The sequence below is a fragment of the Oreochromis aureus genome, linkage group 3, assembly GCF_013358895.1.
Source record: "Oreochromis aureus strain Israel breed Guangdong linkage group 3, ZZ_aureus, whole genome shotgun sequence".
Lineage (NCBI taxonomy): Eukaryota > Metazoa > Chordata > Actinopteri > Cichliformes > Cichlidae > Oreochromis > Oreochromis aureus.
In genome coordinates, this window is record NC_052944.1 from 35384934 (window position 1) to 35400960 (window position 16027).

Consider the following 16027-nt stretch of genomic DNA (forward strand, 5'->3'; position numbering starts at 1 on the left):
AAGATGTTATTGCTTTCACTGTGTTAGGTAAAGCATTTAGAAAGTCTTCTATTCAATGAAGACCAGAACCAGGAGAAGAACCGAAAAGGAAAATGTCTGCCAGCAAAAAAAGAAAAAAAGTAAAAGCACAGAATTCAAATTCCATTAACCATTACACCAATGTGGACTGAAACAGTTGAGTAATAAATTGAGCCCAGTTCAAGTTCATTTTGAAATCAAACCATAATTATGATATCAGAGAACACAAACTTATAACAAAGAGTCAGTGAGGACCAAAGGGGGGTGAAATGCCTGAAAACACGGAAAGATCACCATGGACTTGTGGAAATGACTGAATACTAGAGCAAAGCAAGGCTGATCTACCAATAATAATGGCTAAAATGCAAGTACCATATTTTCCGCACTATAGGACGCACTTAAAATCTTTTAATTTTCTCAAAAATCGACAGTGCACCTTATAATCTGGTGCGCCTTATGTATGAATTCTGGTTGTGCTTACTGACCTCGAACTGATTTTATGTGGTACATGGTGCTCAAAAGTCTGTCAAAAAATGTTTTAGTACGACTTTGGTAAGCTACGAAGCTGCATCGCTTGATGGATTGTCTGAGTATTACTGCTACCGTAGTCAGGAGACTCGCGGAGTAATCTGGGTCCAGAACTCTGTCCGCTTCAGGTCCCAAAGTCAAACGAACACCGCGGCATCACTGAGAGATAAAAACTGTTTAAATTCATTCATCTTTAATAAAATGATCAGCGTTGCTGCTTTACTGGGCGTAACAATTAAGTTTAACATCCAGGCAGAGTTAGAAGTTAGCAGGAAGTTAGCTTGCTAGTTTCCACCTAAACATGATATAGCATGCTCTGACTGTGAGATTTCTGAAAAAATTCAAACGTACAGCTCTGCTGTCACTTCCAACATAAATAAAGACAGAAAACTAAACAGCAGTGATGTTTGCAGGGTTACTGAAGTTGGGCTAGCTGGTATATTTATTCACTTCCGGCACCCCCCGTGTGCGGCAGCCTGTTACAGCAGCTCTGCTCATTCTGAGTTTCTTTCTTTCTTATCTTTTTTCTTCTCGTAATTTTTATAACTAACGTATTAGTAATTAGACTCTGCAACCATGTTCTACCGTTTTGTGCTAGTTCTGGTTGTTTTTCTTAGTTTTTTCTACTTTTTTTCACCCGTGTCTGGGGACCCAGAGCAGGGATCCTTTGTTTACAGTAGGGATCAGCTGTTAGCGCGCTGCGTCCAGCAGCGGTACTGCCGGGCGGACAGACTCGACATTCCCAGTGAACTGAGGAAGAAAAGATGGGGTGTCGTGCTGGGAAGGGCGCCGTCGCCCGAGAAGGAGACGTTATCGACCATCTCTTCCTTCTGTAATTATTGGAAACGTACGATCTCTGCTCAATAAGATGGATGAGCTAACGTCGCTAACCTGGTCACAGAGGGAGTACCAGCAATGTAGCATCATGATGCTAACGGAGTCGTGGCTAACACCGCTAACTCCGGACACGAGCGTGACACTACCGGGATTCCAGATGCTGCGAGCGGACAGGACGAGAGAGAGCGGTAAGAGGAAAGGAGGGGGACTGACAGTGTTTGTGAATGACAGATGGTGTAACCCTGGGCACATCACTGTGAAAGAACAACTCTGCAGCAGAGACATTGAGCTGTTAGCCGTTAGCATGCGTCCATACTACCTGCCCGGGAATTCTCGCATGTTATCGCGATAACAGCGTATGTCCCCCTAGGCCAACGCGGATGCAGCCTGTGACACTCTCCACTCTGTGGTCAGCAGACTGCAAACACAATCTCCGAGAGCCCTCTTCATAATATCAGGGGACTTCAATCATGCCTCACTGGACTCCACACTGCCCACCTTCACCCAGTATGTGACCTGCCCAACCAGAGACAATAAAACACTGGACTTACTGTATGCCAATGCAGAAGAGGCATACAGTTCATCACCTCTCCCTCCCTGGGCAGATCTAGATCACAACCTGGTGCACCTTGTCCCTGTGTATGAGCCCTTAGTGTGCAGGGAGCCACCAGCCACCCGCACAGTGCAGAGATGGTCGGAGGAGAGCGAGGAGGCTCTTAAGGATTGTTTTGAGTCCACTGTGTGGGAGGTGATCTGTGACGACCACGGAGAGGACATCGACAGCCTTACTACATGCATTACTGACTATATTAATTTCTGTGTGGATAACACCGCACCTACCAGGACTGTGCGGTGTTTCTCCAACAACAAACCTTGGATTACCCCAGAAATTAAAGCCGTCCTCAAGCAGAAGAGGAGGGCCTTCAAATCCAGAGACAAAGAGGAGTTGAAAAGGGTGCAGAGAGAGCTGAGGGGACTGATAAGAAATGGGAAGGACAGCTACAGGCAGAAGATGGAGAACCAGCTTCAGCAAAATAACGTTGGTGAAGTCTGAGAGGCCTCAGAACGATCTCAGGCCACAAACATCAGAACTCTCTGCCTGGGAGGGATGTGAGGTGGGCAAATGAACTGAATCATTTCTTCAACAGATTTGATTCATCCATGAGGCAGTCTCCAGCATCGGCTGCAGACTTACCCACCCCCACTGCTGCTGTTCCACCTCTGACACCTCAGACACTTCACACCTCCTCTATTCACCCTGCTCACTCCTCCCCACCCCCAACAACAGCATCCAATACACACTCAACACAAGGCTCCAGCCTGTCTCTCTCAACCACCCAGGTTCGGAGGGAACTGAGGAGGATTAAAGCCAAGAAGGCAGCGGGTCCAGATGGCATCAGCTCGAGGGTCGTCAGGTCCTGCGCGGACCAACTGTGTGGGGTGATGGAGCACCTCTTCAACCTGAGCCTGAGGCTGGGACGAGTCCCACAGCTCTGGAAAACTTCCTGTGTTGTTCCAGTGCCAAAGACTTCACGCCCCAAGGACCTCAACAGCTACAGGCCGGTGGCTCTGACATCCCACCTGATGAAGACCCTGGAGCGGCTGGTCCTGGCTCAGCTTCGGCGCCTTGTGAGCTCATCACTGGACCCACTTCAGTTTGCCTACCAGCCTGGCATTGGAGCGGATGATGCCGTCATTCATCTCCTACATCGTTCCCTCGCTCACCTGGAGACCGCTGGGAGCACTGTGAGAATCATGTTCTTTGATTTCTCCAGTGCCTTTAACACCATTCTTCCCTCGGTTCTGAAGGACAAGCTGGAGAACTCTGGAGTGGACCATCACCTCACTACCTGGATTTTGGACTACCTCACCGACCGACCACAGTATGTGAGGACTCAGGGCTGTGTGTCGGACAGGGTCGTCTGCAGTACGGGGGCCCCACAGGGAACGGTTCTGGCTCCGTTCCTCTTCACCATCTACACTGCAGACTTCTCCCACAACTCCACCCAGTGCTTCCTGCAGAAGTTCTCTGATGACTCTGCAATAGTCGGCCTCATCACTGATGGGGACGACAAGGAGTACAGAGGACTGACTCAGGACTTTGTGGACTGGTGCCAGCTGAACTACCTCCAGATCAATGCCAGTAAAACCAAGGAGCTGGTGGTAGACTTCCGCAGGCACAAGCATCCTCCACTGCAGCCACTGAACATCCAACGTATGGACATCAAGGCTGTGGACAGCTACAGGTACCTTGGTGTTCATCTGAACAACAAACTGGACTGGACTCATAACTCAGACGCCCTCTACAGGAAAGGGCAGAGCAGGCTGTACCTGCTGCGGAGACTCAGGTCGTTTGGAGTGGAGGCCCACTCCTGAAGACCTTCTATGACTCTGTGGTGGCCTCAGCCATTTTTTTTATGGTGTGGTCTGCTGGGAGGCAGCATCTCTGCTGGGGACAGGAAGAGACTGAACAGGCTGATCCGAAGGGCCAGCTCTGTTCTAGGAGGCCCTCTGGACCCAGTGGAGGTGGTGAGTGACAGGAGAATGGTGGTTAAGCTGTCATCCCTGATGGACAACATCTCCCACCCCATGCATGAGACTGTGAAGGCACTGAGCAGCTCCTTCAGTTGGAGACTGCGGCACCCACGGTGTGGGACGGAGAGATTTCGCAGGTCTTTCCTCCCCACTGCTGTCAGACTCTACAATAAAGACTTTTGCAGCTGATCAAACACACAAACCCACACATGTGCAATAAGACTGCTATATGTGCAATTCTTCTTCTGACGAAGTTGTGTTTTTGTATTTTCCTACTCAGTTGTATATAGTATTTGTATTTCTATTTTATTCTATTGTATATATTATTCTATTCTATTTTATTCTATTGTACATAGTATTTTATTTTATTTTATTTTATTGCATTCCAGTGTTTTCTAATTTCTGCTACATAACTTTGCACTTTTGCTGTAACAAAACAAATTTCCCACCTGTGGGACTAATAAAGGCCATCTTATCTTATCTTATCTTATTATGATGCGCCACGTGATCGCTAGCGACACAGCTATGTTAGCATAACATAAACACAGTGAAGCTGGAGGATGAACGCTAATTTTTTCCACTCGATAAAAGTTAACGTGAGGGTTCCCGATTAGTTATGGACAAATGGAATTGCATGGCAGGATTCTGTAAACCAGGGGTCGGCAACCTTTCTGATGATGAGTGCCATCCAAAATTTTCTTAGAAGTCAATGTGCCATATGATTGAATTAGCAATAAATTTAATAACGCTCTATATTGTGGCGAGCTCAGTCACGGAGGAGACAAAGGTTTCTTTGGGAGCACCTGTTTATTATTCTCTGCCGAGAACACTGCCGCTACCTCCCTCCTCAGCGCGGCAACAACACATAAAAACAACAAAAAAGGCGCTCTCTCACCGGAAAAACAGTCGCCGGGAGAGCGCGTCACTCATCACCATGACAACAGTAAACAGAACTATAATAACAAAACCCCAACACAGCCCTGACCCGCTACATAGCCCCCACCTAAGGGGTCAGTCGTCCCCGACAGCCCCATTACCCCACACAAAGTCCTGTAAGTGTCCGGGTGCCTTCTTCTGGCGCACCGGCCGGTCTCGACCGGCGGGGGAAAAGTCACTCGGATCAGAACCTGGGGTGTCACCAGCATCCCCTGCCCCGGCGTCCGCCGGAGCGAGCGGTCGATACGGTGAAAGCCTGTCCCGGTGCAACACCACCATGCGCCCCGGGCCCGGCATGCGGATACGGTACACCACTTCCGTTAGCCGCTCCACGACCTCCGCCGGCCCTTGCCAGTGACTGCACAGTTTGGGGGACACTCCTCTCTTGCGAACCGGGCAGTACACCCAAACCTTGTCACCAGGCACAAAAGCCTCCCCCCGGCACTTGGTATCGTAGGCTCTTTTCTGCCGTACTCCGGCGCTGGCCTGGGCCTGGCGGGTGTAGTCGTGAACCACCTGCAGCCGCTCCCTCAGCCTCCTGTAGTAGTCCATCTCTGGCCCACCGTCAATCTCCGGCTCGGGGGGGACCCAAACACCAGATCCACAGGCGTCCGGAGCTCCCGCCCAAACATCAAAGCGGCAGGCGTGCACTGGCTGGACTCCTGAACCGCAGTCCGATACGACCAAAGGACCAGGGGCAGATGTCGGTCCCAATCCCGCTGGTGGCGGCTGGTGAGAATGGCGAGCTGGGTAGCCTGCGGTTAAAACGCTCAACCAAGCCAGCGGTGTGGTTCTTGTCTTCTCCACCCCCAGCCGCCGGCAAATCTCCCCGAAGACCTTCAATTCGAAGTTGCGCCCCTGGTCACTGTGGAGCTCAGCCGGGACCCCAAAACGGGCGAACATCTCCTCCACCAGCCTCTCTGCCATCGTCGTCGCACTCTGGTCCGGCACCGCGTAGGCCTCCGGCCACTTTGTGAAGTAGTCCATCGCCACCAGCACGTACCGGTTCCCTGACTCCGTAACGGGGAAAGGCCCTAGGATGTCCACTCCCACTCGCTCCATCGGGGCCCCCACCAAGTACTGCTGAAGGGGGGCAGTGGAGCGTTGAGTGGGGCCCTTCTGCGCCGTGGAGGTGTCACAGCAGTGCACATGAAGTTCCACATCCCGTCGACAGCCAGGCCAGTAGAACCGTCCCCTGAGGCGGCGGAGAGTTTTGGCGTTCCCATAGTGGCCTGCCCCCACCGAGCCGTGGACAAGCTCAAGCACCTGCGACTCACCAGGCCAGAACTGGGGCTCTGGTGAGGGCCTCCTTCAGCTGTGCAAAAGCCGCAGCGCAGGCATCACCCCAGCCAAACGGCTGGCCCTTGTCAGTCAGGCGGTGGAGGGGGCTGGCTATCGTCGCGAACCCCTTGATGAACCGACGGTAGTAGGAGGCTAGGCCCAGGAAGCTCTGCAGTTCTTTGACGTTCGAGGGAGTCGGCCACTCCCGGACCGCAGCCACCTTTGCGGAATCGGTGGCAATACCTTGAGCGCTGATCACATGGCCCAAGAACGTAGTCTCTCTCGCCAACAGCCGGCACTTTGCAGGGTTGAGCCGCAGCCCAGCTCGACGGATGGCGCTGAAGACCTCGCTCAGGTGAGACAGTGCACTGTCGAAGTCGCCACCGTGCACCAACAGGTCATCCAGGTACACAACACAGCGGCTACGAGGGATGTTCACGAGCACCCTCTCCATCAGCCTCTCAAACATCGCTGGCGCATTGCAGAGCCCAAATGGCATGATCCTGAACTGCCACAGCCCCTGTCCAATGGTGAATGCAGTCTTAGGCCTTGCTTTGGGGGCTAGCTCCACCTGCCAGTAGCCGCTGCGTAGGTCGAGGGAGCTGAACCAGCTGGAGCCGGTAACGTAATCCAGGGCGTCGTCGATCCGTGGAAGCGGGTACGAGTCCTTCTTGGTGACTGCATTGAGACAGCGAAAATCCACGCAGAACCTCGGGCTGCCATCCTTCTTCCCCACCAGGACCACGGGTGCTGCCCATGGGCTGTTGGACGGCTCGATCACCCCAGCCGCAGCCATCTCACGGATCTTTTCCTCTGCCAACTGCCGTTTGGAGAGGGGCAGCCGGTGTGGGCGCAGACGGATGGGTTGAGCAGAGCCGGTGTCGATGGTGTGCTGGACCAGCCCCGTCTGCCTGCAGTCTTTGTCACTGGCGGCAAAGATGTCCACATTCTCGTCCAGGAGGCACCTCAACCGCTGGCGCTGGTCACCGTTGAGACCTATGCTGCTGCGCTGCCACAGGTCTCCAACAGCCTCGGTTGTCTCGGTCGAGGGAGATTTGTCGGGCTGAGAGGCCGGGGCTGAGGTGAGTAGAGATGACCCGGAGCCACCGGCACCCGAAATCTGCTGGGCGGCAGCCGCCCGCCGCCTGTCTCGTCTGGCTCGGGTTCCCTCCGCTCCCTGCTTCTGACCGCACTGGAGGGCAAGAGTCTCTGTGCCAAGAGTGATAGCCCGCTTTGCGGTGTCGACGCAGGAGATCAAGGCCGATGATGCACTGGTCTTGAATGTCAGCAAGCCAGAAGTCGTGCACCAGCTCCAGATCCTTCACTCGGACCGGCAACGGTTTCTTCCCCCGCATATCAGCCCTCTCACCCGTCACCGTCATCAACTGGGTGTCGGTGGGCGACCAACCCTTCACCAATGGCCCGGACGTTCCAGGGAGCACGCCAGGTCGTATCAGGGAAATGGTGGACCCCGTGTCCACCAGGGCCTGGCATGGCAGGTCCTCAACACAGCAGCTCAGGTAGAGTCCCTTAAGGTGCCCAACTCGGCCCACCACCGTGCATCGTCCTTGGAGGGGGGCAGGAAGCTGGAGCGGTGGTCCCCTCACTACACCGCTCCCTCCCCGTTTCCCTGAGGCTGCGTAGTCCCGGTCTTCGGGGCAGGTGCTGGGCAGTCACGCGCCACGTGGCCAGGCTCATCGCACCGGTAGCAGCGGTCGGTCGGTCGACGGAGACGCCTCCGGGGCACCGAGGGTTGCAGCTGGCATATCTCGGCGACCTCCCCCTCCCCGTCGCAGTCTGCGACTCTGATTTGGGGGCAGTTTGGAGGGGGCACCTGCTGGTTAGGTGGTGAGGTGAGCACCAGCTCGGCCCTTTCAGCCTCAAGGAGCGCCTCACAGAGAGTTTGAGGCATGGGCAGGCGGACGTGTTGGCGTAGTCGCTCTGGAAAAAGTCCTCGCAGGAAAGCATGCAGGCTAAGCTCCTCACGGGCTGCTGCTGGGAACTCTGGGTAGCCACGACGAGCATACAGCAACACATCCGCTGCAAAGGTGCCCAGGCTCTCCCCCGGCCTATGGCTCCAGTTGTTCAGCTGCTCCCTGCTCTGATCAGTGGAGTGCCGCTGCCCAAATCGCCTCTCGAGTGCTATGGCGAGGGCCTGGAGCTCACGCTGCTCTGACGCGGCTAGGTCAAGGAGTACCTGTAGTGCATCTCCTTCCAATGCTAGCGCTAGGTGTGTAGCAGCCTCTTCGTCGCTCCAGCCATTATGTCTCGCGGCTAGCCGTACTTGTGAGAGGTAGGGCTCTAGCGGGGTTAGCCCGTTATATTTCGGTACCTTAGCTGGCGTTGCAGGCATCACTGCTCGCTGACGGGGGCCCGGTGTGTCGGCCAACGGAGGCAGCCCATGAAGCATTGCCCTAGCCTCTGTTGCGACGGGCCGCCGCCGCGGTGCGCTCGCGCCGTCGGGATCCGTCGGGGGACTTACATGGCCGCTCACTTCCTCTCTCCTCGATCGCCAGCTTGCCAAGCAGCGGATGCTCTCCTCGACAGCTTGCTCCAGCCTCCGAATGTCTCTCTCCATTATGGCGAGGGTGAGCAATCCCACTTCTGACACCAATGTGGCGAGCTCAGTCACGGAGGAGACAAAGGTTTCTTTGGGAGCACCAGTTTATTATTCTCTGCCGAGAACACTGCCGCTACCTCCCTCCTCAGCGCGGCAACAACACATAAAAACAACAAGAAAGGCGCTCTCTCACCGGAAAAACAGTCGCCGGGAGAGCGCGTCACTCATCACCATGACAACAGTAAACAGAACTATAATAACAAAACCCCAACACAGCCCTGACCCGCTACAATATGAACAGTTACACACGATATAGAACAACTTTCTAGAATTGTATTTGTTCGCAGATGTTGGCAGCCATCAGTGAATAGTTATCAGCTATTTTTAAACATTAAAAAAAGACACTTTTTATCCATAACAAGAACTCCATAACAGCAAATGAATTGTACAACAGAAAATGCAAATGCTATTTATGGTCTCCTCACAACAATGATAAGAAAAATAAACTGTGCCAATATGGCATGTTTGTTAATACAAAGATACACATGTTAATGTGATGCGAGCTAATTTGCGATGTGCACCACTGGTCTGGCCATTTATTTTTTATTGCACCTTCTCAGATTAATTCACTGCGTGTCGTGCCATCAGTCAACCCTTCACGTGCCAGCTGTGGCACGCGTGCCCAAGGTTGCCAACCCCTGCTGTAAACGGACCAAACTTCAGTCAGGAGAACAACTGGATAATCCATCCACAATGAGAGGTTAGTCATTAATATACTACAACAACACAGGAATAGAGCAGCTGCGAGAGAATTCAACATTAATGAATCACTAGTACGGAAGTGGAGGAAGCAAGAAGAATGATTTGAGTAAAGTTTGACTTATCTGATTTTGTTTCGCTTAATGCGCCTTATAATCAGGTGCGCCTTACGGTCCGAAATATATGGTAAGTAACAGAGAAGCTTAGAACACTACTGAATTCACAAGTTTGTTTTGAATGTGGCACTGTTACTATTAAGGAAACAAAAGCAGACCCACTACAAAATAAAAGAAAGGGGATCATAGCTTATTTTTTCTCAGGATTACAATGTGCTAAAGATCATGGCAAGGTCATGGGAAACACGATTTTACCTCTTGCATAATATTACAGTAAACCCAATCCTTTTCTGCTTCCAAGAAAAGGAATGATTACCAAAGTATTTGAGTGTTTGCGCCAAGTAACGTCTTCATGGGTGGAGCTAAGCATCCCTTTTTTGTATTTAATGCCAAAGACTGTAAGAAACGGCTACAGTTAACAATGGCTTTCCAAAGGTCTCTGTGCTGTTTCTTTGTGATGATCCATGTCTTGTGCAAAGGTGAGGAAAAATTTGATTTCTCATTTACACATTTATTTTGTCATTGACTATATCTGTCTGTCTCTCTCTCTCTCTCTCTAAATATATATACATGGAAATTCAGCTTAAAAAATAATTGGTCAAAATTAATTAATTTGAACATTTTGACATGCCAGCATTTCTGGAATAAATAAGAGAATGTCTGACTACAAGTTAACAGGGCTCATTTAAACACTGTGTGTGTGTGTGTGTGTGTGTGTGTGTGTGTGTGTGTGTGTGTGTGTGTGTGTGTGTGTGTTCATTTGTTTGTTTGTTTATACATATTCAAAAATGTAATTACCTTCAGTAAATTGTTCAACATGGATGTCTAATTTTCAGACTGTCATTCACAGCATCTTGGTAAGTAAACAAGAGCAATTTTACATTTTCTTCAACTTTCAAGCTTTAATTCTACCTTGTGTTTTTTTTTCCTTCTGTAAGCTGTAGCCAATAGACACTAACCTCTTTTGTTTTAGTTCAAATAATACTTCACCTTTCTAACATCATGCCTAAAAAAATGACCACTGGTATGCAACAATGTTTAGATGGGTGATCAACCATAAAATAACATCCATGTAAATACCAGAATGTTACATTGTATTGTATTAAAGTGAGGTGATGAATGTTATTCAGTTTGATCTTAATGTTGGGGCTGATCAGTGTATTTACTGTTTTACCGACATCTTTTTTCTTTTTTTAGAATGTGGCACGGCTGTGAAAAACAGCAGAATTATAGGAGGTCAAGATGCAACCCCAGGAAATTGGCCCTGGCTGGCATTTATAACTGTTTTTAACCAGTTTCAGTGTGGAGGGTCCCTCATCAGTGACCAGTGGGTACTGACAGCTGCTTCTTGCGTAACACCGTGAGTCACTGTTTAAAGTTTATATTTTTAGTAATGATGAGGATAATTTTGCATATGACTGGTACTGCTCATTTTGTAAATTATTTTGTAATTAATATTTTTAAAGTTAAATATTAAAAAAAAATTCTGCAAAGGAAATCAGAATTTTAAATTATTCTTTGGTAGACAGATGCATTGTATTGGAGAGAGTTGTTGCATAAATGTGCCCCTTTTGGTTACATAAATTTAAATATTTATTTAAATTATAATTTATATAAGAGTTTTGTGGATTTTGGCCCAGTGTATAGCTTTTTTACGCCCTGATGTAGTGACATGACCACAGTAAAACGTATTGGTAAAAAGTATTCGCTGGTCTGAGAAGGAAAAGTATTACCTTATTTCCTTGTGTGTGTGTTGGAGAGAATTATCTGTTAAATTATTCATTTAAAAAAAACATGAAGATCACATATCAGTACTTTTTTTTAATAAGCTCTTTTAATTATCAATAAGCGTTACTCGATCTCTCTCCCAATGTTTTTTTTTTAAATTGAAGTCAAGAGTCCGGTGACACAGCTGTATTTCTGGGCGTCCAGAATCTAACAGGTCCATTTCCAACTGTAGTGGGTCGAACAGTGAATAAAATCATCTGCCATCCTGACTACAGCCACTTGACCCACAAAAACGACATTTGTCTGCTGAAGCTGTCCACTCCTGTGAATTTCACAGACTACATTCGGCCAATCTGCTTAGCTGCAGAAAACAGCACTTTCTATGCTGGGACGAACACCTGGGTCACTGGCTTTGGTATAACTAGTAAGTTAAAAGATACCAAGTACTAGAGCATTAGTACATTTTTAACTGTAAGGACCTGTGATTCCTTTACAACTCTGTTTTTAAAACGTCTCTAAAATTAGGTAACCTCACGTTCCCCAACATCCTGCAGGAGGTAAATGTGCCAGTAGTGGGAAACAATGAGTGCCAATGTTATTATGAAGACGTGCAGTTCGCCAGTATTACTGAAAACATGATCTGCACTGGACTCCAAGCTGGAGGGAAGAGCCCATGTTTTGTAAGTATTTTTTTACTGACTGTTTTCTTGCTGTATACAAAGTTATTGCTTCTTTTTCTCCCTTTTTAAAATAGTTTTTCATGTCATTTCATTTGGATTCATCTGTTAAATTAGGATTCAATTAAATTAAATTTCACAGGGAGATGGAGGCGGACCACTCATGATCAAAAAAGATTCAGTCTGGGTCCAAATTGGAATCGTGAGTTTCAGTGTCGGCTGCGCCCAACCACTGAGACCTGAAGTCTACACTCGTGTGTCGCAGTACACGAAATGGATCAGGGACACCATCACCGACACAGAACCAGGCTTTGTCACCTTCACCTCTACAGGCACTGACAGCGACTTGAGCTTTAATTGTTCAGCATTTGTACGGCCTACCCCTGCTCCTGTTCCTACCACTGTTCCTACCACTGTTCCTACCACTCTTCCTAACACTGTTCTTACCGCTGTTCCTTCTACTTTTCCTAACATTGGTGGGTGTAACAATGTGTTTTGCAGTGGTGAAAATCTGATCCACTTCACTCACTTCACCTCACTCTTCGTTCTCATTGCATTGCTCCATGTGTTTGTTGGAAGTGGTGAAATGTAACTCAACCCGTGTACTCAAGTACTTTGCGTAAGTACAAGCTTTATGAGAAAGCTTTATTTAGTTACTTTATTAATGAAAGTATGTAATTAAAACCCTGTTATTAAAGCTTTCTGCTATGTTATACATCAGACTAACATCAAACACATCAACACCTGAAACAATGAGCAGATTAATATTTTGACACAAAATACTTTTTGCTTTAAAATGATTTTTTATCCTTTTAAGGTTTTAAGATTTCTTAACTACTGAATTAATGAATTTTTTTTTATAATTTCTGAAGTTTTGACTATATGTTGAAGATTGTGGAGGGGATACTACATTTGCAATTTTCATTAACAAAAATCATTCCAGGGAGTAAAATGATCAAATGCTGATATCATACAGGGTCAAATCATGGTATGTGGGGAAATTTTGTTAATAAAAACTGTTTAATAATTAAAACAGAAATAAAGAAAACACAATAGATGTTTGTCGATTATTTTATTTTAAAGATGCTTTACAGATTTACAGACATATACATGTTAACATAGCAGAAAAAAGCTGCCTCTGGACTGGAAAATCTACCTGATGAAAATATTTCTTGTGACTGGCCTACTATTTGTTATTTCCTGGTATAGAAACTATTAGCATCTCTCTATATAACCAGACTTTTAGCTCTTCATGAGTTTTATTGTGTTGCAGAGTGATGAGCAGGCCTGCCAGAGGCCTTGATGAAATGGCATACAGCCTTTGTAGAATTGTTTCCTCAGATGTTTACGTTACTTGTGGATTGACATTTTTAGTTTTGAACAACATAATCTGTACTCTTATTGTGAAATGGCATACTTATTGACTGTGTGAAATAAAATCTGAACAAAAAAAGGAAACTGGACTGTTGAACCATTAAAGGATTGTTTCTTTCTCCTTCCAAAGATTAGTTTATTACAGCCCTTTTTATGCTTCCATTGTCGGTTTGTCCCATTTGGGCCTGTTGTTATGTTATTCGTGGATTACCTGGACAAAGAGAAATGGGCAACGACAATAGGACAAAACGTGTATCTGTAACATCTTTCACAATCATAAATACATTTTTCTTTGAATTACATTAGAGCTAAGATCAGATAAGAGAATGAACACTGTAGGTCTTAAAAATTATACAAACAAATTTCAATTCTGCTCTTTTTCTTTTGCATCAATATCATCTGATCAAACAAGAGAAGCGAGGATTATACAGAAGAGCCAGACCCTTTGAGTGCATGAGATTTTTCTGTTTTCTGTATAAAAGCAAAGTTTGTTTTTTGTAACGGTATAAACAATTAAAGGTGGTGCATTGGCCAATTGGTCATGATCAACTCTGGGCTGGACCAATTAAAGCTGAGGAGGTCGGATGCACCCTACCCCTTGCTTGGGCAACGGCTCTGAAAGCAATCTCATCACAGACAAACAGAAGAAAATGGTATCGAGGTTTCCGTATTGAGGTGAAAAGGAACGCGAGAAAAAGACAAAGCTGGAGTTATTCTGTGTCTTTATGCTGCGCGGCTACCTCTTAATCTCTCATTCTCTCCCCCTCCCTCTCCTTTGCTACTTCAATAGTGAAACTAATCAATGATCAGCTGATCGGCTTTTCTGTTGCAAGTTCCGTCTCTCTTGTTTGTTTATCGTCCACTTTGCACCTGAAAGAGGAAACCAGCAGATGTCGCACTAAAAGACAGCAGCACATTTAAGCTTCATAAGCTGTTGTTAGAATTTATTTAATATTAATTTTTAGTATCAGCTGATGTTTGCTGGAGCCACAGCTGTAAAAGCTGCTGGTCATGATATCAGTTCTGGTGAGAGGGAAACATGAAGATGAAACCAGGAGATGTCCTTACTGAATCATCAGGGCTGAACAGGTGATGGAGAAACAGGTTTACCTTTTAGGTGACATGAATGAGTTGAAGGGAAGTTATGAACTGTTTCTGAGAGACAAATAACACCAGGATCCTTTTTTGGCGTAGCTGACAGCTGGTAACTGTGCAGGGGCGGGTCTAGCAAAGTTTTGCCAGGGGGCCAGGTAGGGCATTAACAGGGAAAGGGGGGCACAAGGAAATACTTTTCATTCTTACTCTCATTTAAAATGTCTCGCTTTTAATAAATAATTATCTGAATCTTACAACCAAAGTGGTCATCTGATGTAAAATTATTAGAAATCATCAGTGTTGGGAAGGTTACTTTTAAAATGTATTCCATTACAGAATACTGAATACATGCCCCAAAATGTATTCTGTAACGTATTCTGTTACGTTACTCAATGAGAGTAACGTATTCTGAATACTTTGGATTACTTAATATATTATCGTGCTGTTTACAACTACGTGAATGTACTATTGCTGTGATTTATTACTGATACTGAAGGTCCCATGGCTCCGAACCGTAGTAAAGGGACCTCTGGCTAATCTGGTGGGTTCCGTGTCGGGCTGGTAGCCGAAAACTAGCTTTACTTTGTTGTCTGGGTCAACTTTGCTTGCCAGAGACAGAGAGAGGCGTTGAAAGGCTGCTCCAACGGAACTTATTTTTCGGAGGAAAACACGAACACAGTGTACAGTTGAGTCTTAATAGCTTACTTACAAATGGGCTCGTCAGGCACTCTTCTTGGCTGCAGTGGTTATTATTATATTTACATGCTTCCAGCTCCCGTTTTTGCTCCGTGACAGCTCGGACTTTTCCTTTCTCTCCCTCCCTCGCTCACAGACACATAACGTGTATGGCAGTCCATTCTCGCTGCAGCACGGACTACACTGCCCATGAGGCTACATTCTTTAGGGCCATGCCTGTAGCATTCTGCCTTTTAGCTTAGCACAACAACAACAACAAAAAAGCGCTCTCTCACCCAGGAAACACGCAGAGAGAGAGCGTCACCCTGTAACCATGGCAACCGTAACGCTGCCGCCTGGAACAACATTACGTAGCTGTCAAACAAACCCAAACAATCCTGACCCGCGACAATATGAAACAGGGAAGTACCGCCGTGTAATCCATTTATTTCAACAAAGTAACTGTATTCTGAATACCACCTTTTTAAACGGTAACTGTAACGGAATACAGTTACTCATATTTTGTATTCTAAATACGTAACGGCGGTACATGTATTCCGTTACTCCCCAACACTGGAAATCATACATATACCAGTAAGACAGTGTACATCACTGTCACAACAGCGTTTGTTTTCATTCAAAGGCTTTATGGCTTTTCCTATAATAACTGGTGGGCTGGTCTTGGTTTTGAGCATGTGGGGTTTAGGCAGGACCCTTACTGGATACTGGGTGGGAATCGAACTTGCGATTCCCACTCCAAAGGTGTGTAGTCTTCCCACTACACTAGCCTACACAAAAGCTGTTTGGAGCAGAAATGCTGTGTTTTGCGTAACTATTATTAAATCCCGGTAGAATTGCAACCACATAAGCTAGCGCAATAACTTTTTTTGCATAGGAAACTAGAGGAG

The 16027-nt window shown here is 47.1% G+C and overlaps 1 protein-coding gene across 1 annotated transcript; it reads left to right on the forward strand.

Annotated features, from left to right (window-relative positions):
* Positions 1 to 9996: 9996 nt before the first annotated feature.
* On the forward strand, positions 9997 to 13433 carry LOC116322112 (serine protease 27-like). Its single transcript, XM_039608156.1, has 6 exons — positions 9997 to 10049; positions 10407 to 10427; positions 10768 to 10930; positions 11463 to 11722; positions 11824 to 11978; positions 12118 to 13433. The coding sequence occupies exons 1-6, from the start codon at positions 10028 to 10030 to the stop codon at positions 12565 to 12567; spliced, it is 1071 nt and encodes a 356-aa protein (XP_039464090.1). The 5' UTR covers positions 9997 to 10027; the 3' UTR covers positions 12568 to 13433.
* Positions 13434 to 16027: the final 2594 nt, after the last annotated feature.

What these genes read in the sequence shown, in the direction of transcription:
- LOC116322112 (XM_039608156.1), top strand. Translation starts at nt 10,028, where the DNA reads ATGATCCATGTCTTGTGCAAAG. An exon ending in GCTGCTTCTTGCGTAACACC is followed by an intron (nt 10,931 to 11,462) that starts GTGAGTCACTGT and finishes TTTAAATTGAAG; the next exon opens with TCAAGAGTCCGGTGACACAG. An exon ending in GAGGGAAGAGCCCATGTTTT is followed by an intron (nt 11,979 to 12,117) that starts GTAAGTATTTTT and finishes TAAATTTCACAG; the next exon opens with GGAGATGGAGGCGGACCACT.